At 40.5% G+C, this 25,678-nt stretch overlaps 1 protein-coding gene across 5 annotated transcripts in view; it reads right to left on the reverse strand.

The window, feature by feature from the left end:
• The window catches only part of SS18 (SS18 subunit of BAF chromatin remodeling complex), a 65,203-nt gene that overhangs the window by 24,376 nt on the left and 15,149 nt on the right, over positions 1-25,678 (reverse strand). For all 5 annotated transcript variants that reach the window (XM_039526481.1, XM_039526480.1, XM_039526479.1 and 2 more), the window contains exons 4-5: positions 16,872-17,025; positions 3,197-3,418 (exon numbers count right to left, since the gene is read on the reverse strand). In XM_039526481.1, coding sequence (XP_039382415.1) covers positions 3,197-3,418; positions 16,872-17,025 — 376 coding nt within the window. The remainder of the gene's footprint in view (positions 1-3,196; positions 3,419-16,871; positions 17,026-25,678) is intronic.

Raw genomic sequence — 25,678 nt, forward strand, 5'->3', positions numbered from 1 at the left:
TCAACTGCAGTATGTCCAATACTTTTCTACAAAAAATTCACAAATATTATAAAAAATGCTCCAGGACCCACTGCCTAATAAACACACAAAATTTACCAATTTACAGCCAGAGGTATATTTGCTCTGATTTGCAATCACAGCCGTGTGTCTACTGTACTTTTTCTTAACTACCAGATTTCTTAGAGCTGTGTAACTACAACTATGGCTAATCTCAGAATCATCAGTTTTCTTGCTTTTGCTAACAGTAACCAAACTCGTGGTTGGACTGTCTTCTGTACTAACGCTGACTGGATCTTCTTGTTGATTTGAACCTCTACCTGACCTAATAAAAAGAAAAAGTATTCCTTCACAGACAACAGCCAGATGTGCAACAAAACATGGAACAAAAGACACTATTGGAGAGCAAAACTCAATCTCAATTCACACTATAGTATTGTGCATATTAGTGACCAAAGAGAGAGCCTTCCAAAATAAAAAAAAAATTCTCTCATAGCAGAAGTAGTAAAGGCAGCCGCACATGTATTCTTTAGTTGACTTATTTGCAGTACAATCCAGATAGTAGATAGAGTTCAAACATGTTCTAATTACAGGATTTACATTTTGGATTCCATAGTTTGGCTTTTAGAGGACAGCATATTCAAATCAAATGCAGCAAGACTTCACAATGAGCAAGTGGTGTTCTGCCTGTCTGTTAAGAGCATTTGTGTGAATACATAGCATAGAAACAAGTAAATAGTTTTGACCATTGTGGTAGTATCATATTTTTACACTGCAGTGTACTTGGCACTAACACAAGGACCACACTGTCAACAGGACAAAGCATCTCTGCTGTTTATTCTGGATAAATATCTTAGACACAGAATCCGTTCTGAATTGTTACTTTATGCATAAAGACATCATCAGAAAATACTATGTAAAACAGATTTGTATCTGGCACTGAAATTCTATTACTAATACAAAAGGAAGAGGTATTCCAAATTAAAAACATATGTGTGATACAGAACAGGGATACATATGGATACATAAGATTAGATAGTCTCCTATAAATATTTATTGGGACTATCTAATCTTAATTACTCCATTTATCCATAAAGATTGAAGAGTGACTTGTGTATCAGTACTTAAAAAGAAAAATGTATTGTTTTACCATGGTAAATTTCTACAAGAGATACATACAGCAAAGTAATAACTCTTTTATATCACCATCTTCACCAAATGCAGAATGTTTCATTAATAAATAACACTACAAAACAGACATAGGTTCCCTTCAGATCTGGCAAAAAACAGATTATTTCCAGTGGTTCACACTGTGTCTGAATGGGGCCCAATGACTGAAAACGCTGAAGTGACTGAAACACAGGAGAAAAGAAACAAAGGGTGGGATCCACAAAGGTACTTAGGTGCCTAATGCCCATTTTTAGGCACCGCTGCAATCCAGAAAACTCCAGCTCAGCTGCTGTCTAACTTCATAGGTACTTAAACTCACTTGGCACCTAAGCTTTTGCCTCTGGACATGCGAACTGCAGCCTCACTCCTGGGCACCTATCTCCTCCACAACTGCCCACTCTAGGCAACCAGATGCCTGTCTCCCATCTAAGAACCAGAATAATTCACAAACCAGAAAGACAGGCATTCAGCCACCTAAGCTTAATATAGGAGCCCTATTCATTAGATAGCATCTGAGCACATCTACTGGATCAGCCCCCTCAGGCTAGTTCACATAATATAGCCTGGGGGAAAAGGGGAAGAGAAAGAAAAGGAGGACCTCCCTCATAACCTTTAGCCGAGTGGATAGGGTATACACCCAAGATGTGGGAGAGCCCCCAGTTTAAGTCCCCATCCTCCTGAAGGGGTGAAGGAATTCAAACAGGGATTGGCCACCTCTCAAGTGAGTACTCTAACCACTAGGATATAGAGCAGAGGTTCCCAAACTTTAACAACCCATAAACCCCTTTCACTAAAATGTCAAGTCTTGCAAACCTCCTCCTAAAAATGAATATTTCCAGGGGTTTTCTCCTTTACCTGAGTATAATTTATAAAAAGCAGTGATCTTAGAAATATAAAATTTGTTTTATGACATGCTTATTACACTTTATTTATGATTAATTATTATTTATCATTACAATATTTATATTATATTATGAAAACTCTTTCAAGATCTCACTTTCGTAGCTTGTATCACTTTAAATAAGCCTGTTATAAAACAAGGCTCCTATGTTTCATCAAGGAGTATCAGATGTGAAACAGCATGAAGGTGTTTAAGAAGCCAACTCAAAGAGTTCCTCCTACACATGCATTCAGGTCTTGAGCAGCCCAGGCAAACAACATACGTTACAACAAAGCTTAAACTTGTTCTTCATAATAATTTTAAAAACAGCAAGAAATATCCACCTCCCTTTCCATTTCATATAAGGAGTCTTGAAGTTTAAATCTCCTCAGTGTGATAGATATGCTTGCTTTGATCTGCTTCACTCTTGGAAGTCCAGGGGCTCCAGGCTGCTGACCCCATGCTGCCTGGGGTCCCTAGGAACAGCTCTGTCTGCCATTAGGGATTTTTTTCCCTGAGAACCCCCTGTAACATTTCGTTAATACCCCAGTTTGGGAACCGCTGATATAGAATCATTCTAACTCTATCTCTAGCCCAATTAATATTTAACTATTCAACTGTTTCATTAAAGTGGACCAACTTCAACAAGAGAGATTGAGGGACACGCATATCAGACTATTTCCACAGCCTAGCGGTTAGGGCACTCAACTGAGAGATGATCGACCCAGTTCAAATGACTTCTCCCACTCAGGCGCCTATCTCCAAGAAAGGAGAGGCGCTTAGCATCTCCCATGGGCTAGCTTAGGCAGTTCCTCAGCTAGTATGCTGGCTTTTGTGGATCATGTTCTTAGGTACCTATTTCTCCCCATTCATTGTATAGGGAGTCTTTGTGCCTAACTCAAGCTTTGTGGACTCCAGCGGTTCTAATGATTTTCTAGGTGCCTATTAGGTGCTGTGGTGCTCAGCACTGCTACACCTAAGTCCCCTCATGGATCCCACCCAAAGATCGTTAGGGACATAAAGATAAATATATTTAGAGAAGGAAACACTTTAACTTGGAATAAAGGCTTTTTTCCACCTTTAAAGGCTTACATAAGAGGCCTCGTTTTCTAGCTGACCCCCACTTAATAGGAATTAAATTTCATTTACCTTGGTTTGGTTGCATGTTTATGTTTGGTCTGGGGCCATAGTTGCCCATGGGCTGTCCTTGGCTCAGAGTCATCTGATTCTGCACTGGCATGCTTTGTGAAGATGGCACTGAGTGATTATAACCGCCCATGGACCCATGGCTACTTGAAGGCATGTTCATGGAACTGTTTGTCATACTGAGTTGATTAGGCCCAGGTCCTTGCATAGGCATATGGTTAGGTCCTTTGGAGAGAAAAAACATGTTATGTTAAGTACCATTAAACAATCAACAGCAGTCACACTCAATCACAACACTAATTATATTATGTACATTTATTAAATCAGCAGGTTGGCTTATGATTTGTTGACCTGATTAAATCATAAACAGAGTTTGCAATTGTCATTAAGTTTAGCTCCACTGTGACTTTACATTATCTCATATATTAGCTGAAACTTTTAAAATAAAAGTTGCAAATGATCATTCAGCCTTTCTTAAATCCATACTCTGTGCAAAGCTAGCCCTTTTAGCACTTAGCTCACATACACCTTGATTTCAACACACCCCATATTGATCAGTGCAACAGTAGGATCTCTAGGTTCAAGAGCCTGGCTATACAGATTTTAATTTATTCAGACTAGTTAACCTAGATATTCTTTTGAAACTGGTATTTAATACTTGGGAAATAATAACAAGTACTGACCTTCAGACAGTGCAAAGAAACACACACACACACAACACATGATTATATGCATATTTAACATTAGGTTCTAACACCAACTACACAGCCAAAAGCTTACAAATATATTTACAGATTACAGAAAAAAACAGTTAACCTCTCACCATTTCTCCCAATGAAGACCCAAAGGATGAACAACCTGGTCACACACCCATATGGCCAGTTATACCTCTTCACTCTTTACTCCTCCCTTCCTGGCAAGACAGGTTGGAGTTTGATTGATCTCTTGATTATACCCACTCTCAATGGATATTTTAAAAAGAGTATAAACATGACTGCTTGATAGGACACCATCTGATCAGTTTACCTATTCTTTTAGCTGGGAGATGTGAATTAAAGTCCCTTTTCTCCCAATCTGAATATCAGCTGTTCACATTCTAAATATTTATTTTTTGTAACTGGAAATTGCTTCTATAAAAGGATTTTTTTTGGCTCTCTGCGGTGGCAGTGGAATATAATTTTATTTTGTACAGCTTTTTTCATATAGGCTTTATCCCCAAAAACTTTACACAGTATTAGATAATACAGTTATAAAGTTAAAATGAAAAAAATAAAAGCAGAGAGAGAAAAACAGGTAAGGGAGAAAATTTTCTAATCAGATATGAGGGTTGAAAAGGTAGTGAAATCAGGAAGGTTTTCGTAAATGACAGGCATCCTAAGAGTGAAGTACTGTATGACATGCGGTACCTAAAAGTAGCCCCTATAACCCTCATATTCATAATTCGTATATGGTTGTAATATTTCATACAAAGCATGCCATGTAAGATACTACATGAAAGGTCATGATCTGCTGAAACCCATTGTTCTGTCAAAATAAGTATATTGTTAGTGTGTATAATATTATGAGATTTTTTCTGTATGGTTGTTATTGAAATATGTTGAGAGTTTGGGAGTCGCCCATTGCTAGTTCTCCAGTGACAACAAAGGGGCGACCCACACACAGGAAGGTGTTAAACAACCATTGATCAGCAGGAGAGTTGTAAACAAGAGATTTACAATTCTGTAACAGAGTTGAGTTAGCACTACACAATGGGGATTGCTCAACTCTATGACTCAGTTGCAAAAGACCACACCAGGTGGACTGCTCAACTCTGTGACTCAGCAAGGCCCACCAGGACATATTTGGGCCAGTATTTTCCAGGCACATGGACTGAGGGTATAAAATAAGGGGCAGTGGCATCAAGCAATTACCTCTTTCCTCCCCCACTTACGCCGAAGGCAACAAGAATGCTGGGAAGACAAAGACTTGAACTGAGGAGACTGGTCCCAGGCTGAGAAGGAAAGTCAGTCTGTGTATTAAGAACTATAACCTACCTGCAACATCCAGTGGGGTGAGAAAAGCTGTTTGATTCACCTCTGGTTTAGTCTAAAAGTTCAGGATTTAGACTGCGTGTTTACTTTTTATTTTCTTAAGGTAACTATCTCTTACCTTTATGCTTACCACTTATAAACACTTAAAATCTATCTTTCTGTAGTTAAAAAAATTATTTTAATATTTTATCTTTACCAGGGAGTTTGTCTAAAGTGCTTGGGGAATCTGCTCAGGTTACAAAGGCTGGTGGCATGTCCATTTTCCTTTGATGAAGTGGCAAATTAATTAATAAGTTTACACTGTTCAGTGAAGGTCTTGAGCAGTGCAAGACAGTATATTTCTGGGGTGCAAGGCTGGGGGCTTAGGAGACTAGCTGTGTTTTTCTGCATATAGCTCATGAGTGGTTTGGAGAGCACTCAAATTGGCTTGGTGTGCCTCTGCATGCTGGTGGCTGAGTGATAACGGTGCCTGGAGGGGTTTGCTGCTTGTCACTAGCAAAGCATTGTGAGAGACAGCCCAGGCTGGAGAGTTAAGGAGGCACAGCAGTTCCACAGTTGCAGGCTGTACCCCAGGGAACCCGTCACAGGAAGGAAGTCTATCATACTACCAGTAGCAAGATTATGTGATGGGGCAGAGAGGGGAGGCCAACGCTACACAAGCTGAGTGGGGAGTGTAGAAGTGATAGGTCTATAAATAGGCTACATCATGGCTAAGTAGGCTCAAAGCTTTCATTGTGAAATAGGCTGCATAAAGGATACAAAACAGAAGGCAATTTTGAAATGGATCCTAAAAGAAACACAGAACAAGTGGAGCAGTATGAAGACATAGCAATTTGGTTGTATTTTTCTGTATGGTTGACATCAGCATTCTATATGTCTGGAGAGCCAGGTCTTGGCCAAGGAAACATAGCTGCAATATTCAAAGTCAGAAGAAACTAAGGCATAGATAAGGATTTTTAGATGAGGCAGTGTTATACACCAGAGGTTCTCAAACTGTGGTCCACAGACCACCAGTAGTCTCCGAGCTCCATTCAGGTGGTCCGCGGATAGTTCCCTCTAAGGTGCGCGCTTGGGTGGCTGCACATGAGAGAATGAAGGGCCACCCACCCAATTAGTGAAGCCGTGCAGGTGTGGCTCCAGTAATTAGGTGCCTGGACCCTGGAGAAGACGCAGACGTAAGGTGAGGTGGTGGCCTTGGGAAGAATAGGGGGTAGGTGGGAGGGGCAGTGGGGTGAGAAGACGGGGTGTGGGGAATTTGGGATGTGCAAGGCTGTGGCGGTCAGAGAAAGAGGCGACTTTCCCCAGTTCGAGGACTGTGGCTTCCTGGGAGAGAGAGCCTTCCTTCCCAGCCTCAGCTCTGTGGCTGCTGTGGCGGGGAAAACACCCCTCTCCTTCCCAGCCCCAGCTTGGGGGCTGCCACCGTGGGGGAGAGAGGGCACATCCATCGCATTAGAAAGGTAAGATGACTGATATTAAAATATGATTTGTGTGCTTTTATTTGTAGAACAAAAAAAGTTAATTATTATTAAGTTTTTTTATATATAGTGCTTTTATCGAAAGCGCTTTACAATAGTTAGCTAATGGTACAAACAACATTTGGAAAGATCATTAAGTGGTCCACCGAGACCCTCAGCAATTTTCAAGTGGTCCACAAAATAGAAAGTTTGAGAACCACTGTTATACACAGTGTTACAGAGGCAGTTATTGGCAGATTTGCAAACAACAAGATGTATAAGAAAAAAATGAAGGTCAAGGATCATACACAAACAAAAAAGGCAAACGGGAAGGAAATATAGAAACTCACCCTTGAGGTGAGCTTGTTGTCTGGCTGGTTGGTGGTTTTTGTGTGCTTGCTTAAATGCCATGTTCCTGCTTGCTTGAAGTTTGTAGTGTGTTCTGTTTGGGGGAGCTGTGAGCTGTGTGCCATGTGGCCTGAAAGCTTCCTAACAAAGCTCTAGCCTGCTCTCCTTTGATCCCTAATCCCTTAAGGATCCCCTGACAAGGGGGCCAGGGATACCTCAGGGAGAACAGGAGTTTAAAAAGCCAGCTCCTATGTGACCAGAGGAGCTAGCAAACAGGTGAGTTTTGCGAGGGAGATTAGAGTGGGAGCATGAGAGCCAGATACAACTAATGACCATTCTCTAAACTTAAGCCAATAAATGTCCCCCTCAAAAAAACAAAACAAAAACCCTCTGCAAGAGTAAAAATAATGCAGGCAGATGTCCAGCAGCAAAGCAGAGGCTATCCAGTTTATTGCCCTGAATGCAGCATGTATAATTACCTGCCTTGTGGGCAGGGGACATATGTGTGCATGCAGTGCAAGTAACTCATGAGCTCACAGTGGCTGAATTGGAGGCGCTAAGGGAGACAGAGAGGTACACAGATGAGACTTTCTGGGACACAGTAGAGTGGTCCCACCCTCACTCTGATAGCCTGTGTGCTGTTGAGAAGGATGAAATTCTCACCAAAGGAGAACATCAAGCTGGAGCAGAGGGAAACAAAACTATAGTTGGGACCGTCCTTCCAGATGGAGTCATGATATCCTATTGCACAGAGGCTACCCCTCCAGAGGAAGGAACCCCTGTTTTTTGGAAGAGACAGGTAATAGTAATGGGGGATTAAATTATTAGAAATATCGATAGCTGGGTTTGTGATCACTGGGTGAACCACACGGTGAATTGCCTGACAGGTGCGAAGGCTGCAGACCTCTTGACAGATTTGTGTGCAGTGCTGGGGAAGAGCAGGTGGTTGTGGTACATGCAGGTACCAATGACACAGGGAAAAGTAGGAGAGCGGTCCTTGAGACCAAATTTAGACTGCTAAGGAAGACATTAAAGTCCAGGATTTCCATGGTAGCATTCTTTGAAATGCACCAGTTCCATGCACAGGGCCAGTTAGACAGGCAGAACTGCAGGGTCTCAATGTGTGGATGAGACATAGTGTTGGGAGGAGGGACAAAGGAACTGGGGCACCTTTTGGGAACAAAGAATGGTATTCAGGAAGGATGGGCTCCACTTAAAACAAAACAGAACCAGATTGCTAGCTGGTAAATTGAAAAGATCGTGGAGGAGTTTTTAAACTAAAGGCTAGGGGAAATCTGACAGCCACAGAAGAGCACATAGTTCAGACAGACACACCCCAAGGAGGAGGATTTATTAAAGGGGATACTCTGTATCCTAGTAAAGAGGTGAGGATAGAAGGTGATAAAGTACAGGTCAGAACTGAAGACAAACAGTCAAACAAAAGAGAGTCCTATTCAATTACATAACATGAAAGAAGACAACTAAATATTGACAAATTTTATAAGTGCTTGTATACAAATGCTAGAAGCCTAATTATTAAGATGGGTGACCTTGAGAGTCTGGTATTAAATGAGGATACTAATATAATAGGCATTACAGCAACATGGTCGAACAATGATAATCAACACCAGGGTACAAAATATATAGGAATGGCAGAGTAAGTCGTGCTGGTGAAGGAGTGGCACAATATGTGAAAGAAAGCATACAATCAATATTGTAAATATCTTAAATAAACCAAACAGTACCACAGAATCTCTTTGGATTGAAATTCTATGCTTGAATAATAAGAGTATAGCAGTAGGAATATACTACACCTCTACCCCGATATAACACTGTCCTCGGAAGCCAAAAAATCTTACCGCATTATAGGTGAAACCGCATTCTATCAAACTTGCTTTGATCCACCAGAGTGCGCAGCCCTGCCCCCCAGGAGCGCTGCTTTACCGTGTTATATCTGAATTTGTGTTGTATCAGGTCGCGCTATATCGGGGTAGAGGTGTACTGATCACCTGACCAGGATGGTGACAGTGCTTGTGAAATACTCAGAGAGTGTAGAGAGGCTACAAAAACAAAAAAACCCAATAATAATGGGGGATTTCAACTATCCCTATATTGTCACCTCAGGACTGGATGCAGAGATAAAATTTCTAGACACCACTAATGACTGCTTCTTGAAGAAGCTTGCCCTGGGACCCACAAGGGGAAAGGCAAGTCTTGATTTAATCCTAGGTGGCACACAGGATCTGGTCCAAGAGGTGAATAGAGCTCAACCGCTTAGTAACAGTGAACGTAATATAATTAAATTTAACATCCTTGGGGCAAGGGATACCAAAGAAACCCACCACAATAACATTTAATTTAAAAAATGTGATCTATATAAAAATGGGGAGGCTAGTTAAATGGAAATTAAAAGAACAGTCAGCACAAGAGTGAAATGCTTGCAAGCTGCATGGAAACTACCTAAAACACCATAACAGAGGTTCAAACAATATGTATGCCCCAAATAAAAAAAACAGTAAGAGGGCCAAAAAAAATGCCACCTTGGCTAAACAGCAGAATAAAAAGAGGTGGTTAGTGACAAAAGGGCAGCTTTATAAATAGGAAGTCAAATACTAATGAGGAAAATAGAAAGGAACATAAACTTTAGCAAGTCAAGTGCAAAAGTATAGTTAGGCAGGCCAAAGAATAATTTGAAGAGCAACCAGCAAAAGACACAGAATCTAACAGCAAAATTTTAAGTACACCAGAAGCAGGAAGCCTGCTAAACAACCAATGGGGCCACTGGACAATCAAAGTGCTAAAGGAGTACTCAAGGAAGACAAGACTGTTGTGGAGAAGCTAAATGAATCAGTCTTCACTGTAGAGGATGTGAGGTAGATTCCCACACCTGAGTCATTCTTTTTAGGTGATAAACCTGAGGAACTGTCCCAGAATGAGGAGTCAATAGAGGTGGTTTTGGAACAAATTAATAAATCACCAGGACTAGGTGGCATTCACCCATGATTTTTGAAGGAATTCAAATATGAAACTGCACAACTACTAACCGTGGTATGTAACCTATCGCTTAAATCAGCCTCCGTACCAGAGGACTGGTAGATAGCTAATGTAATGCCAATTTTTTTTTAAAGGCTGCAGAGGTGATCCTGGCAATTACAGGCCATTAAGCCTAACTTCAGTACCAGGCAAATCGGTTGAAACTATGATAAAGAACAGAATTATCAGACACATGGATTAACACGATATGATGGGGAAGAGTCAACACAGGTTTTGTAAAGGGAAACCATGCCTCACCAGTCTATCAGAATTCTTTGAGGAGGTCAACAAACATGTAGACAAGGGTGATCCAGTGGATATAGTGTACTTAGATTTTCAGAAAGCCTTTGACAAGGTCCCTCACCAAAGGCTCTTAATCAAAGTAAGCAGTCATTGGATAAGAAGGAAGGTCCTCTCATGGATCAGTAACTAGTTAAAAGACAGGAAACAAAGAGTACGAATAAATGATCAGTCTTCACAATGTAGAGAGGTAAATAGCAGGGTCCTCCAAGGAGCTGTACTGGGACCAGTGCTGTTCAACATATTCATACATGATCTAGAAAAAGGGGTAAATTGAGAGGTAGCAAAATTTTGCAGACAATACAAAATTACTCAGGATAGTTAAGTCCAAAGCAAACTGCAAAGATTTACAAAGAGACCTCACAAAACTGGGTGACTGGGCAACAAAATGGCAGATGAAATTCAATGTTGATAAATGCAAAGGAATGCACATTGGAAAACATAAACCCAACTATACATACTTAATAATGAGTTCTAATATTACTTGTAGTAATCAAGAAAACGATCTTGCTGGAGTCATGGATAAATCTGAGAAAACATCTGCTCAAATGCAGCAGCAAAAAAAAGCTAACAGTTATGGGAATCATTAGGTAAGAGAGAGATAAAAAGACAGAAAGTATCAAACTGGCATTTTATAAAGCCATGGTACACTCACACCTTGAATACTGCATGCACTTCTGGTCACCCCATCTCAAAAAGATATATATTAGAATTGGAAAAAGCATAGAAAAGGACAGCAAACATGACGAGGGGTATGGAACAGCTTGCATATGAGGATAAATTTAAAAGAATGGGATGGTTGAGCTTAGAAAAGAGACAACTAAGGGAGGAAATTATTGAGGTCTATAAAATCATGAATGGCATGGAGAAAATGGATAAGGAAGTGTTATTTACCCCCCTTCAAATAACACAAGAATGAGGTTCACCCAATGAAATCAATAGGCAGCAGATTTAAAACAAAAATAAGGAAATACTTTTTCACACAACACATGTGGAACTCATTGCCAGAGGATGTTCTGATGGCCAAAAGTATTTGTGGGCTCCAAAAAGAATTAGATAAATTCATGAAGGACAGGTCCATCAATGGACATTAGCCAAAATGTTCAGTGACTCAACCCCATGCTGAGTGTCCCTAACTTCTAACAGCCAGATGACAACAGATGGATCACTCAATAAGTTGCCCTGTTCAGTTCATTCCCTTTGAAGCATCTGGCACCAGCCACTGTAAGAAGACAGGACACTAATCCATTGGTCTGAACCTGTATGGCCATTGTTATGTTCTTATGGAGTTGTGTTTAAGGAAGCACCTCTTACCCAAAAGAAGCAAAGCCATAAGTTTACTTGATCTGGCAGACAGAGATAATGGAAAGGATGAAGTGTTAAAGGTGTCAGATGTGTGCAGTAAATAGCTACCTTTGTAGTGATGGTAAGGCTAAAGATAGAGAAGATAAGCGGAAAGATGGGAGACTCAGAATCAAGCTCTTGCAGGACTCCATAGAAGAGGGGTTCATGGCACAGAGTAAGAGCCAGAAAGAATAATTTGGTAAGCAGGAGTCTGACCATGACAACACAGAACCAGAGAGGCCTGCATAATCACGTCTCCAAGAAAATCAAGCACTGCTTAAGACTGTACTGGCATCAAGGGGAAAAAAGGACATCATCAATAACTACAGGTTGAGATAGGTTTCAATGTGGTAGAGTAAAACTAACATTTGAAAGAAAACTCAAAGATATCATACAAGAAATTATTATAGGGATGACAAAAGGCTACTTTCTCAAGTACAGACGCTCCCTGACTTGCGCAAGTGTTCCGTTCTGGAACGTCCTGGTAACTTGAATTTTGCCTAAGTCAGAAACGTATCTCCGACCATTATGCAAAAACAAAACAAAAAAACCTCCTATTTCTAGCTTACGGAACTTTTTCCGTAAACTCGGATTTGCGTACATCGGGTTTACGTAACTCGGGGAGTGTCTGTACCTTATTGAAGGGAAGGATAGCAATAGGATAGAGAAATGTGTTGTCTGTAGGAGAACACTTCAACTTCTCTGGTCACTCAGTAACAGACTTAAAGATGGCAATTTTGCAACAGAAAAGCTTCAAAAACAGACTCCAACGAGAAACTGCTGGACTTGAATTAATATGCAAACTAGATACCATTAATTTAGGCTTGAACAGAGACTGGGAATGGCTGAGTCATTACACAGATTGAATCTATTTTCCCATATTAAGTATCCTCACACCTCTTGTCAATTGTCTGAAATGAGCCATCTTGATTATCACTACAAAAGTTTTTTTTCTCCTGCTGATAATTGCTCATCTTAATTAATTAGCCTCTTACGAGTTGGTATGGCTACTTCCACCTTTTCATGTTCTGTATGTATATATATCTCCTTACTATATGTTCCATTATATGCATCCAATGAAGTGGGCTGTAGCCCACGAAAGCTTATGCTCAAATAAATTTGTTAGTCTCTAAGGTGCCACAAGTACTCCTGTTCTTTCTTCAAACTGGTCTTCCATCAGACTGCAACCAGAGAAAGTTGGTTATGACCGCCTTCTGTGATCACAGGACAACAGGGCCAGTAAGCCAAATAATACAATTAAGGGCCTCTGTAGTACATAAAGCCTTTTGTTATCTAGGCCACAAGTTTCTGAGCAATCATCTTTTGCCTGATTTCCTTGCCCAGCAGTTATGATCATCAGGGAATTGGTCTAAAGTAAGTCCTTTGGTTTGCTCAGCACTGACCACTGTTAGGCAGGTCTTTTTCCATCACAGGACCCTGGCTGTGGAAGACCTTTCCAATAGTAGGCCTTCCTGAATCCATAAGTTGGTGTTTTAAGGGCACGAATTCTATTTACTTCAGGTAGGTCTATTCGTGATAATTTTCCCTACAGCTCCCTTGGTTTTCCATGTTATTAAATGTGTACTGTATTTGGACTAATTATGTCTTCTTAGATTTTTAAAATTTTGGTTTTTGGTTCCTATTACAAAGTGTTTATTGGGATCTGTGACGGGGTGGATTAAGCTGTGAGGCCCCCTGATGGAGGCCTCATGACCCTGCCACATCCCATCCCAGGAAAAGGGCAGCGGAGAGAGCCCTCCAAGCAGCCAGGAGCAGCAGCAGCAGCATAGTATGCAACCAATCAGAGAGGGACTGCAGAGAGCAGCCAATCATGACCTAGCAAACTTATATAAAAGGAGCTGCAGTGCAGTGCAGAGTTCAGTTCCTTGCTGGAACTGGAGGAGTGTGCATGCCGTGTCTGTCTGGGGGTAAGTCTACACTGTAACGTAAACCTGCATTTGAGCCCTGGCTCAAGCCTAGCCCCCCTTGCATCTACACTGCAATTCTACTAACCCAGGGCTCAGATCCTGCAGGGCTGGAAGGTCCAAGCTTGATTTAAGTCAGGACGCAGAGTCCAAGCCCTAATGCTTTGCAGTGTGGATGCAGCCCCACTTGACTAGGGTCCCAGAAGTCAGTTGGAAGTATCCCACAATTTCATGGGACAACTTTCTTAGTCCTCTCTAGCCCACCAATCTGCAGTTCACTCTATTGAAAATGGAAGCCACTCAGGTCAGTATTAACCCATTCTCTTCTGATCATCAACCTGCAAGCACTCCATCAGAGAGCCTCCTGGATTCACAACGGAGACTGAACTGATCAAGCCTTTTGCACAGCAGGCTGCTTCCTGGTATCGTGCAGGGCAGGTAAAGTTTTCCCACAGTGCACCACAGTCCTAGGGCTAGAATGTCCACATTTTGGGGGTGGGCGCTAGGAACTCTGTGATACGGTGACTTTGACTCTGATCTGCACACTTCAGTGTGGACACCACAACCCTAGGTTTGAACACAGGTTGGCTGAGGGAGCTACAGGACCTCGGACAGAGCAGTGCTGGCAGAGGCTGGGGGGAACACGAAGAACTGCCAGGTTGGCTGCTGGGATTCAACCAGGACAAGGCCCCAAGGTAAGGGTGAAGAACGAGCTGGGGCCACGGGAAAGTGGCCCAGGGAATCACAACAGTGACACAGTTTAACTAAAGGGATGTGGTGTATGGCTGCTATATATAGGGTCCCTGGGCTGGGACTTGGATTAGAGGGTGGGCCCGGGTTCCCCCACCAGCCACTGGGGAAGTGGCCTGCCCTTCGATGTGCCCCAGAAGGGGAACTGAACTCTTTTAGTGGCCCAGCAAGAGAGCCCACTGGGGCCAGAAAGACCTAGAGAGGTGACGTGGTCCCACACCAGGGCCAAAACTGCTTGAAGAGCAGGGACAATTTGAGAGATCCCAGAGGGGCTGAGAGACAGTTCAAACCAGGGTAATGCAATAGGCCCTACTGAGCTGATTGAGTGAGACCCAAGATAGGGCTGCAGATTGACAGATCTTACAGAGGGAGCTGAGATAGGCCCCTGTTGGACTTCTATCCCAGAAGGGGTTTGGGTGTTATGTTCTTTTTGTTTTGTTTTTTATAATCTCACATAGAGACTGTGCGACTCGGCCAGAGGGCTGAATCACTGAAGACTCACCACAAACAGAGTGCAGGCATAAGTACTGAGACAGGGATGCTCACGAGAGGTGTGTGTGACCTCATTACAGGTACTTATTCTGAGATATCTAAATATATAAACATGTACACAAAATAAAATAACTGACTGAAAGCATATATCTCAATTACTAAAGGTCTGAATATAGGGAACCTTTTAGAATTTAAAAAAAAAATTGCTATATTTCAAAGTTGTACATTTAATATGATTTTTTCCCCTCTTTCTCCAAGGTTCAGGAAAAAATATTCAATGGATTCAGTGTCACCCCCAATATCAGAAAATGACCCATTGTAAACTGTTTATCTTCACATTCTCAGAGAATCTTTAACAGAGAGAAGGAGCAGATGTATATTTTAAAAAAAGAATATGTTGCGGTAGAGGGTAAATTAAAGCTTGGTTAGTAATCATATTTAAATATTCTCTCTATTGGGAGAATACCCAAACAAAATTTATTTACCTTTCACATATTTTCATAAGAGCTCTTTTTTGTAGTCTACCTAACTGGCAAAAGATGTACCTTTTTATGTACAGTAACTTTCTCCCCCTTCGTTCTGCAGTGAAGTGTCAATGCTAACATTGTGACAATGATCTTTTCCAAGGAAACACATTACTCTCATAAACACAACATTATGACTTTAGTAGAGGCTCAAGAGACTGAATTGTGAAGGACAATGCCATTTTCAATGTGAGCAGATGGACGCTAGGAGGGGCAGGAAACTCCCCACTGAGAATCCCATGATTCCATTTAGGAAGTGAACATCATCATCATATATGACGAAGCAAAAGAGGTCTCTTCTGCCAAATGTGGCCTGTGCTACAAATAGATGATTTAACTAAATTCTGCTCCACCCATAATGACACATGTCACTAAAGGACTGCTTGTCCTTCTCTAGAGGCTAGCAGCCACTTTTCTCAAAAAGAAATCTGATCACTATCAGATCATTTGAAACCTAGAGTTGAGGGGAAGCTAGGGACTTGTTACTCTGATAAGAGCTGGAGCAATCGCAAGATTTATACCCTCATGTTTTAAATTCTGTCCGATTTATTTATATATCTGTAGAGTTTATCCATGTGCTTGTTTGAAAGGGGTGAGTCTACAGAGAACCTTTGATGGCAGCTTCCTTTCTCTGGAAGAATCATCATTTTAGAGCTCTGGTCTGAAGAGCTCACTTGCACCCACTGTGTGGAGAACTGAACAAAAGAAATCCTGGGAATGTAGCTTTTTAAGTTAAAAGCTAAACTATGAGAAATAGGCACTAAGACTTTGATACTAAATTCTGGGAAGCTGATTCCCAATAAAGAAATAAGCTTTTCCACAACTCTCTCCATTCTGCTCTTACTGCTAACAGGAGCACTTATCTCTGTAGCCATCATCTTATTTCATTGCTTTGTTTTTTTTCGCAATTAAATGACTTTCAAGTTACACCTGAAACAATAATCTTCAAGCAATTTCTTCACAAATTCCTTAACATTCAATGTCTTCAATAATAAATGGAATACAGAAAATTAGTGGAAATTAGATTATTTTTTATAAAGTGTTCTATTTTTAAAGCTTACCCTAGAGTTTGAAGCATTCTAAGTTATATTTACTTTATTACTCTCTTGTTATTTAGCTATGATGATTTTAGAGTCTTTCCTTTATGGAAGGATTTGTATTTCTTCAGCCACAGGCCAATACCTTTCCCCAATAAGTCTTCTAAAGCCAACTGTACTGCATGTTTTCAGACAGACTAAATTTAGCCAGTTTTGTTCATCAGAGGAATGCTGTATGTCAGCTACATCAAAGCCCAAGGGCAGCCTGATAAACACTGAATACAGGTCACGTAGCTCTGTAGCTAACAAACTCTAAGAGAGCTTGTACTCGGGGGCATTCAAAGCAGTTTTGTCATCAACAATCTAGTATCCCTTGAGCCCCCATGTCGTTTCAGTTGCTAAGCAACACTGGTGTTAATGTCTTAGAGGAGAAAAACTTACCAGGCATCTGGCCGTTCATCTGGCTCTGCATGTGTGGTGCAGGAGGGCCCCCACCTACCATACCATCTGAAGACATGTTGTGAGAACGTGGAGGTGGGGGAGGGCCACTCTGACTCATCCCTCCTGGACCCATAGGCATATTCTGTGTGGGTGGCTGAAAGGAGACAGTTTAGTCAAACAAGAGAAGCATTTAGTCTGACAAAAATATTATATGTACATATGGTACAACAGTTGCCTATATTGTTAAGTGGGCTATGAACGAAAGCACTGTGAAAAGCATTTCTTGTCTCTTCTGATACATTTAACTCCTCTTAATATTAATTTTAGTAAAACATTTAATATTTTACATAATGTATTACATCAATTTTACATAACGTATTAGACACACAGAATCTTTCAGCTTGGCTATTAAATAAAATACAAACCAATGCTTCATTAAAAAAAATATATCAGAACAGTTTAAGATTGCTTAAAAAAAATTAACCCCCTACTCATCCACCCCAAAAAAGGACATTTTAAAGAACCATCCCTTTATATCTGCTCTTTCAAAGCAATATTTGTTTGGTATAAAAATAAACATTCTATAATCTTCTCTCACCAACAGTTCCTGGTGCATCCACTGCTGATAACAGACTTTGCACCAGTAAAAAAGTAGTTACAAAAAGAGATGAAAACCCCTAAATGCTGAAAGCATGCCAAAAATCTGCACTATTACAGAGGAGAACTGTGGGTGTTAGAAAGTCTGACATCCCTTCTTTTTTATCTCTCTGAAGGTTCATAATTTTGTGCTGAACACCCCCTACAGACTGGAAGCACATTAGTGCTGCTCTCCAAAGGTCCAGAGACAGCTGCCTAGAAAGGATGTTTATGGCAAATTTCCTAATGAAATTGTGAGGAAAATTGCTGAATAACCTTGAGAGTTCAAAGAAGGAAAGCAAGAAAAATAATATACATGAGCAGAAATTTACCACTGGACTCTACTGAGGAGGATGTATTGGGAACAGAAACTGCTGCTAGCTAGCTTCACTGTCCCACGCAACCCTCAGGAGACAATACTACCCCCCTTGTACACCTCAGCCAAATGCTTTCTATGGGATAAAAATGCTCTCTACTATGAGAGGGTAAAGATTCTCTCATCTGGGGCTCCTCAGACAACCACCACGATACCCCATGCAGGCTACCATGCTCTGGGGCACCCTCTCCTGTGACACAGGTATGTGGTTATTTTGCCAGATTCCCTTGTACAGAAAGAAATAACGTGACCAATGAGTGACCTCCTGTGGGCTAATTCCTCTGCAGCCTTGTCCTTCCCTTCACTATGTCTATTCATCGAGGGTTCAGAAGAAGATAGAACTGGAAGTGGAGAGGAGAGGGCATTTAGAGGAGAGGGCATTTAGCTTCTTGACAATTTCTTTAGGAAGTCTGCTAAAGTTCTTCTTTCTAGGCAGCTGTTTTTTACACCCTTGATGGCCAGCCCCAATGTACTTCCAGTAAGCAGGAGGAAGAAAAAAACAGTGAAGGAGATGGCTTCCCTACTAAAACCCTTCACCTTCCTCTACGATGACAAAAAAGCAAAGAGGTGGATTTTCATAACCAACTTATCTCTCACTGCAGCAAAAACAGCAGGAAATGGAGGGGGTAAAGTGTGGAAGGCAGCTACCATTCTACAGCAGAACCTCAGGGTTACAAATACCAGAGTTACAAACTGACCAGTCAACCACACACCTCATTTGGAACCGGAAGAACACAATCAAACAGCAGCAGAAACAAAAAAAAAAGCAAGTACAGCACAGTTAAATGTAAACTATTAAAATAAAAAGGGAAAGCAGCATTTTTCTTCTGCATAGTAAAGTTTCCAAGCTGTATTAAGTCAATGTAGTCGTAAACTTTTGAAAGAGCAACCATGATGTTTTGTTCTGAGTTAAGAACATTTCAGAGTTATGAACAACCTCCATTCCTGAGGTGTTGGTAACTCTGAAGTTCCACTGTACTTGATCTTCCTCCTCTATTAAAGAAGAGGGAGGAGGGTAGGCCTTTTAGGTGAAGCTCTTGCTTCCTTAAAATAAATAAAATAATAATTGGAGATATACCTGTCTCCTAGAACTGGAAGGGACCTTGAAAGGTCATTGAGTCCAGCCCCCTGCCTTCACTAGCAGGACCAAGTACTGATTTTTGCCCCAGATCCCTAAGTGGCCCCCTCAAGGACTGAACTCACAACCCTGGGTTTAGCAGGCCAATGCTCAAACCACTGAGCTATCTCCCTCTCTCCCCCCCCCCTTCTACTTCAAGAGGCTGACCTTTCCTCACTAGGGTTGTGGGACTCTTTCTGAATTGAGCAAACTAGCTCAAAAATATTTGTCAATAGACACAAGATAAGAAAACTCAAGATTTTATTTCTCATTTTATTTTAGACAGATTGCTTATTTGGAGTATGTGAAGCACCAATATAGGGTCAATAGCATCACATAATACAGGCGGAATTCTCTCAGGGCAGAACCACACAAGTTGAAAGAACTAACAATCTATGTCATTTTTTTTTCTTGTTAACACTTTCCCAGATAAAGATTAACTTTGCTAATGATTTACAGTTGGATTTAGAAAGATTGAGAAAAGGTTAATGTTTACACAGCACTTTCAAGGATGAAGATCATCATCAAGTTTCGGCTGTAATTAAGAATGAAGTGGTGAATTCCTTGTGGTGGTATTTGCAATAAAGCTAAAATATAACAATAGCCAAAGAGGTTTGCATACCCCTAAGCAAGAAAAAACTGACAGGAAGCCATGGGAGGGAAAATATGGCTAAATCACATGGTTCCCAAGGCTATTTGAGCCAAACAGATACAATACTTCAGAAAATGGAAATCCTACTTTAGTGAAGCCAACAGAAAAGACCATAAACACAAACAGCTTAAAATGTAAGATATAAACTATCATGGCTAAGAGAGAATTTAAGTAAATAATTATATTTGAAACCAGACCTACTGTGAATTAGTGGGTCCACTGAGAGTTACCAGTTAAGGGATCAATTAAGGAGAATAAAGACATAGCTTCTCTGCAACAATGATTTCTTTGCAACAGTCTCTATCATAGAAGACACTGGGGAAAATGCACCTCAGGCCCATTCTTTTCAGAAGAAAACAATAAGGTACTGTCAGAAACTGAGGTGCCAGGAGAAGGTGCTAGAGAAAAATTGCTAAATTAAAGTGCAATACCAGAACCAGATGACATTCATCCAATAGTTCTGAGGGCAGTTAAGAACAAAGTGTCAAAGTTGTTAACATAAGCAACCTCTCATTACAATCAACTACTCTATCAGAGGACTGAAGGGTAACAAATGTTATACCTATCCTCAAAAAAAAAAAAAAAAGGCAGTGCAGCTGATCTAGGAATTACAGACCAGTGAGCCTTATACTTCACTATCAGGTAAACTGACTGAAATAATTAAAAACTGAATTATAAAACACCAAGATGGACACAGGATAACGGCAAATTATCACAGCTTCTATAGAGGGAAATCATGTCTACCTAATTTATTAGAAATCTCTGTGTGTCAACAAAAAAAAGTAGATAAAGGAGACCTAACTGACTCAGTTTATTTAGAATTTCAAAAAGCCTTTGGCAATGTCCCTCATAAGGGTCTACTGAGGAAACTAAGTAGTGCTGATGGGCATACTGTCATGGATCAGAAGCTGGCTAAGAGAACAGAAATATTTAATACATTTAAACATGGAAAAAGGCTACTAACGTGATGCACCAAGGTTCTCTAGAACTGGGGTTTCACATATTTATTTATTATACTGAAAAAGGGGGCATATAGCTGACACTTTGCGGATGATACAAAATTATTTACATTATTCAACTCTAGAGAGGACTGTGAGGAAGGAATAAGCAATATGATGACAGATTAAATTCAGTATTGATAAAAATAAGATACCATAGATTGGAAGGAATGATTTGAGCAACTCATAAATATTGCAGGGTTCTAACTTTCCTGTAACTACTAACAAAAAAGGACCTGGATATCATTGTAGACAGTACAGTGAAAAATGCTCAAAATGCAGAGGCAATCATAAAACAAAAAATGAAAATGTTGGTGTATTAAGAATGGGATAAGAAAATATAATGCCATTATATTTATAAATGCTCAGTTCAGTACCATGTTCAGTTTTTCACCCCATCCCAAAAAGATGTGAGAAATAGAAGCACTTCAGAGACAGGCATCAGATGATTAGAGACCTGGAAAGTCTTTCATATAAAAGGTTGAAAAGACTGATACTGTTAATTTTAGAGAGGAGACAAATACAAGGGGATATGATAGCAATACAACCTCATGAATGGTATGGAGCAGCTAAATTAGGAACTCCAATTTACCCTTTCATAGCAAAAAAGAAGGGGACATTCAATGAAACTGAATGGAAACAAATATATAACTGATAAGAGGAAATTCCTTTTTATACAACACACAAATTGCTCAAGGAATTCACTGAGAAAGTTTAACAACAAGTTGTAAGTAGGATTCAAAAAACAATTACACATGTATATGGACAATGATAACACACAGTTACATTAGATGGGATATACACCCTCATACTGCAGGGCATAAGTCGACTACTAACTGATGGGGATTAGGAAGAAATTCCCCTACATATAATAATTATCCACTATGGTGTTTCTGGCACCTTCCTCCAGAGCATCTGGCACTGGCCATTATCAGAGGAAGCATACTGAACTAGATGGACTACTGGCTTGATCTAATATAGCAACTTCCACGTTCCTATACGTGATACTACAAATAGTGGGACCTTATTCAACAACCAATCACTTTCCAGCCTGCTTCAAAAATAATTTAACCAGCTATCAGATTAACAGAATCATAGAATTGTAGGACTGGAAGGGACCTCAAAAGGTCATCTAGTCCAGTCCCCTGCATTCATGGCAGAACTAAGTATTATCTAGACCATCCCTGACAGGTGTTTGTCTAGCCTGCTCTTAAAAATCTCCAATGATGGAGATTCCACCACCTCACTGGGCAATTTATTCCAGTGCTTAACCACCCTGACAGTTAGGAAGTTTTTCCTAATGTCCAACCTAAATGGCCCTTTCTGCAATTTAAGGCCACAGCTTCTTGTCCTACCCTCTTAAGTTAAGGAGAACATTTTTTCTCCTTCCTCCTTGTAATAACTTTTTATGTACTTGAAAACTGTTGTTGTGTCCTCTGTCTTCTCTTCTCTAAAGTAAACAAACCCAATTTTTTAAATCTTCACACATAGGTCATGTTTTCTAGACCTTTAATCATTTTTGTTGCTCTTCTCTGGAATTTCTCCACATCTTTCCTGAAATGTGGTGCCCAGAACTGGACATAATATTCCAGCTGAGGCCTGATCAGCATGGAGTAGAGCAGAAGAATTACTTCTTTTGTCTGGCTTCCAATACTCCTGCTAATACATTTCAGAATGATGTTTGCCCTTGTTGCAACATTGTTCACTATTGACTCATATTTAGCTTGTCATCCATTCTGACCCGCCCCCAGCTCTCTTTCTGCAGTACTCCTTCCTAGGAAGTCATTTCTTTTTGTATGTGTGCAACTGACTGTTCCTTCCTTCTATTAAGTATTAAACCTTTTTGCTTAATATTAAGCTATAACATTCTGTCTTTTAAACCCAGATGAAATCTAGGTCAATGGCCTCAATACTTCTTTCATAAGTTAGATCAACTATAAGCATCTTGACCACCTCCAGTAAAAGTACTAAAACATCAGCTAGAAAGAACTTAAATACAAACTGACTTCATATTATTGAAACATTAAACATCTTCCAAGTTAATTTTTTTCTTTGAAAAGCAGACTGGCCCAACATGAAGCCCAGTCAATTTCATACTTTAGTCTTAGTGTAAATCCATGTTAAGAGGAAGTTCAGATCTGGAAAGAGTAAGGATGAAGGCTGCTTGGCATGGAAGAGTTTTTTCAGGATTAAATGCAGAAGGGAATTAGAGTTCATGTTGATTTTATTCCAATTACAAACTGGAATCAAATTCAGTATTTTAGGATAAAGATCTATTTTAAATTATATGATAACAGTAAATTAAGGAAGCCAAAAGTCATTCTGAGCTGTGCACTTATGCCAACAGTCATGCAGCACTTCTCAAAGCTGTAGTAAGGTTTTCTTCAGGGTTTTAATACAGGACAGAAACAAAGCAGCAAACAAGTGCAAGCCTTGAATTTTCTACTACGACCCTAACTTTTATCAATCTGAATTATTATAGCCTTCCTGCTGTCAGTAAAGGACAAAAGATTTGTTTGCAGAGGACTGACAAAGTTAAACAGGACTGAGATACAAGACTAACTATAGCAGAGACTCTGGAAGGGTTAAAACATGTAGGAGAGGAAGTAAGCATTGCTAAATCCTACTAAAACTTTATTGCTAATCTGTGGGGAACACAAAACCGTATTTTGAAGTCTGCTTTGAAAACCTTGTTTTTTCTGTAATCATTTTAGGGGGGGTTATTATTGTTTGATATGCAGTGTAAACAAACGTTCCCCCACCCTCCTATGAGCAGAAGAGAAATGGAACTAAATCAGGATTTAATAATTTGTGTTCAGGTCTCTGAAGCACAATTCTTTGTAATATAAGATTTTCCATCCCATAAACTACCCTAACCTGCAGTCTATTGCTAATATCTCAGCTCTGTCTATTCTATTGATAGGTGGCAATGGCATCTGCAGTGCACTTACTGAGGTGTGAGAGTGGGAAATAAGGTGACAAAAGGCCTGAACTTCTGAGATTTGAATAAGCAAAAATGTGAAAAATGTAAATATAGTTATGTTTATTCTGCTACTTTCAAAAAAAAAACAGTGGAAGTGTTAGAAAAAAGCATCCATTTTTTCAGCATGTGATTTTTTTCATATAACAAAGTATTTGTGACCATATGTAGCTGTGAAAATAAAGTTTAATTACAAGTGTAATTTATCATCACACTGTTGCTGATAATCTTACTGAAAAGTGATATTAGTGGTAAGAAAGTCCAAAGTAAGAATGACAACCAATTTCCAGCATGATTTTATATTAATGTTTTTAATAGCAAAAGAGAACTTCGATTTAAATATTTGGATAGAATGTTCACCATGTACACAGTAAAATATTTCATCATTAAAATCAGCTGACCAACCAGAAGAACTTTATTAGAATACTTTTAAGGTTTGCAGAGCAACCAGTTCTGCTGTTAAAAACAATATGAAATCAGGATAACAACTGGTTTATGATTATATTTTAGGCTCTAATCTGCTGTTAGATGCAGCTGTTATGAATAAAATTTATACAGGATATTTAAACTTCCTTTAAGACATTTATATTGCCACAGAAAATAAGTGAACTTAGGGCACACTTGAGATTCAAAGCTGGATGGGTGTATGGGGTACTCCATGACAGCAGTGAAAAATGGGTGGATCACTTCTGTTTTTAAAAAACTGATCTTGTCCACCTAGAATAAACCTGTTTTTAAAAATGCTTTCTTGAAGACACATGTAACCTTAGAACAGGGACCTTCTGCTCTTCAACTGTGCAGCTCCTTCTTCTTGGGGAATCAAGGAGGCTATTGCTGAGTTTAAGGCCTGGTCTATACATGTTTTGTTGGCATGGGGGGGGGTCAGTTGTTGGGGGCGAAAGCATTTGTGTGTTTAAAAAAAAAAAATCCCATCCCTAACCAAAGTAGCTTCACTAAAAGCCCTAGCGTAGAAGCAGTTATACCAGCAAAGAAGCTGTTTTGCCAGTACAGCTTATTTCTTTCACTAGTGTATATGATGCTACTCCCCTAGAAGGGTTTGCTGGTGTAGGTATACTGGCACACTTCTTATAGCATAGATAACGTCTAAGATATCGGCAAAAATTGATTTATTGTAGAAGTGTTTTGATGGTATTGTGCAAGACTCCATGATTACTACTGAAGAATTTGCGATCACATAGGCCAGAGCATGTTAAGAGAGTGGTTTAGAATCTTCGTGATTAGAGAAAACAAGCCTCTCTGAAGCAGAATGGACAAACTGGTGAATACTGGGAGTCCATGGTACTTCTGAGCTAACTCATAGGCTGGATGATGAAGGTTTGAGTTTTTAAAAATACAGCGGGCCCAATTCTCCACTTTATACCAGTGTAACTACACTAGTACCAACAGAGACATACCGGCATAAAACTGGTGTAGCACAGTAGATAATCAGGCACCAAATGGTAAAATGAGGGGCCTACTAAACTCAGTTTACAGCAGTGGTCTCCAACCTTAAGCATAAAATCACTTTTTGAATTTAAGTGCAACCCAGGCTCCACCTCAAAGAAAATACAGCAATAACCATAATCACACAAACCCAAACATCCTTGCCCTGCCCCTTCTCTGAGGCCCTGCCTCGCTCACTGCATCCCCCTTCCCTCTGTCACTTGCTCTCCCCCACTCTCAATTACTTTCACCGGTCTGGGGCAGGGGCTTGGGGTGCAGGAGGGAGTGCAGGCTCTGGGCTGGGGGTGAGGAGGGGGCTCAGGGCTGGGGCAGGGGGTTGAGGTGCAGGATGGGTTCGGGATACAGGCTCTGGCTGGGCATTGCTTAGCTTAGGTGGCTCCCAGAAGGTGGCGCAGCAGAATGAAGGCAGGCTCCCTGCCTGCCCAGACCCCGTGCTGCTCCCGGAAGCAGCCGGCACGTCTGGCAGCGGCTCATGGGGAAAGGAGGCGCAGGTGACTCCATGTGCTGCCCGTCTGCAGGCACCGTCCCCGTAGCTCCCATTGGCCACGGTTCCTTGTTCCCAGCCAATCGGAGCTGCGGAGGTG

The sequence above is a fragment of the Mauremys reevesii genome, linkage group 2, assembly GCF_016161935.1.
Source record: "Mauremys reevesii isolate NIE-2019 linkage group 2, ASM1616193v1, whole genome shotgun sequence".
Classification (NCBI taxonomy): domain Eukaryota; kingdom Metazoa; phylum Chordata; order Testudines; family Geoemydidae; genus Mauremys; species Mauremys reevesii.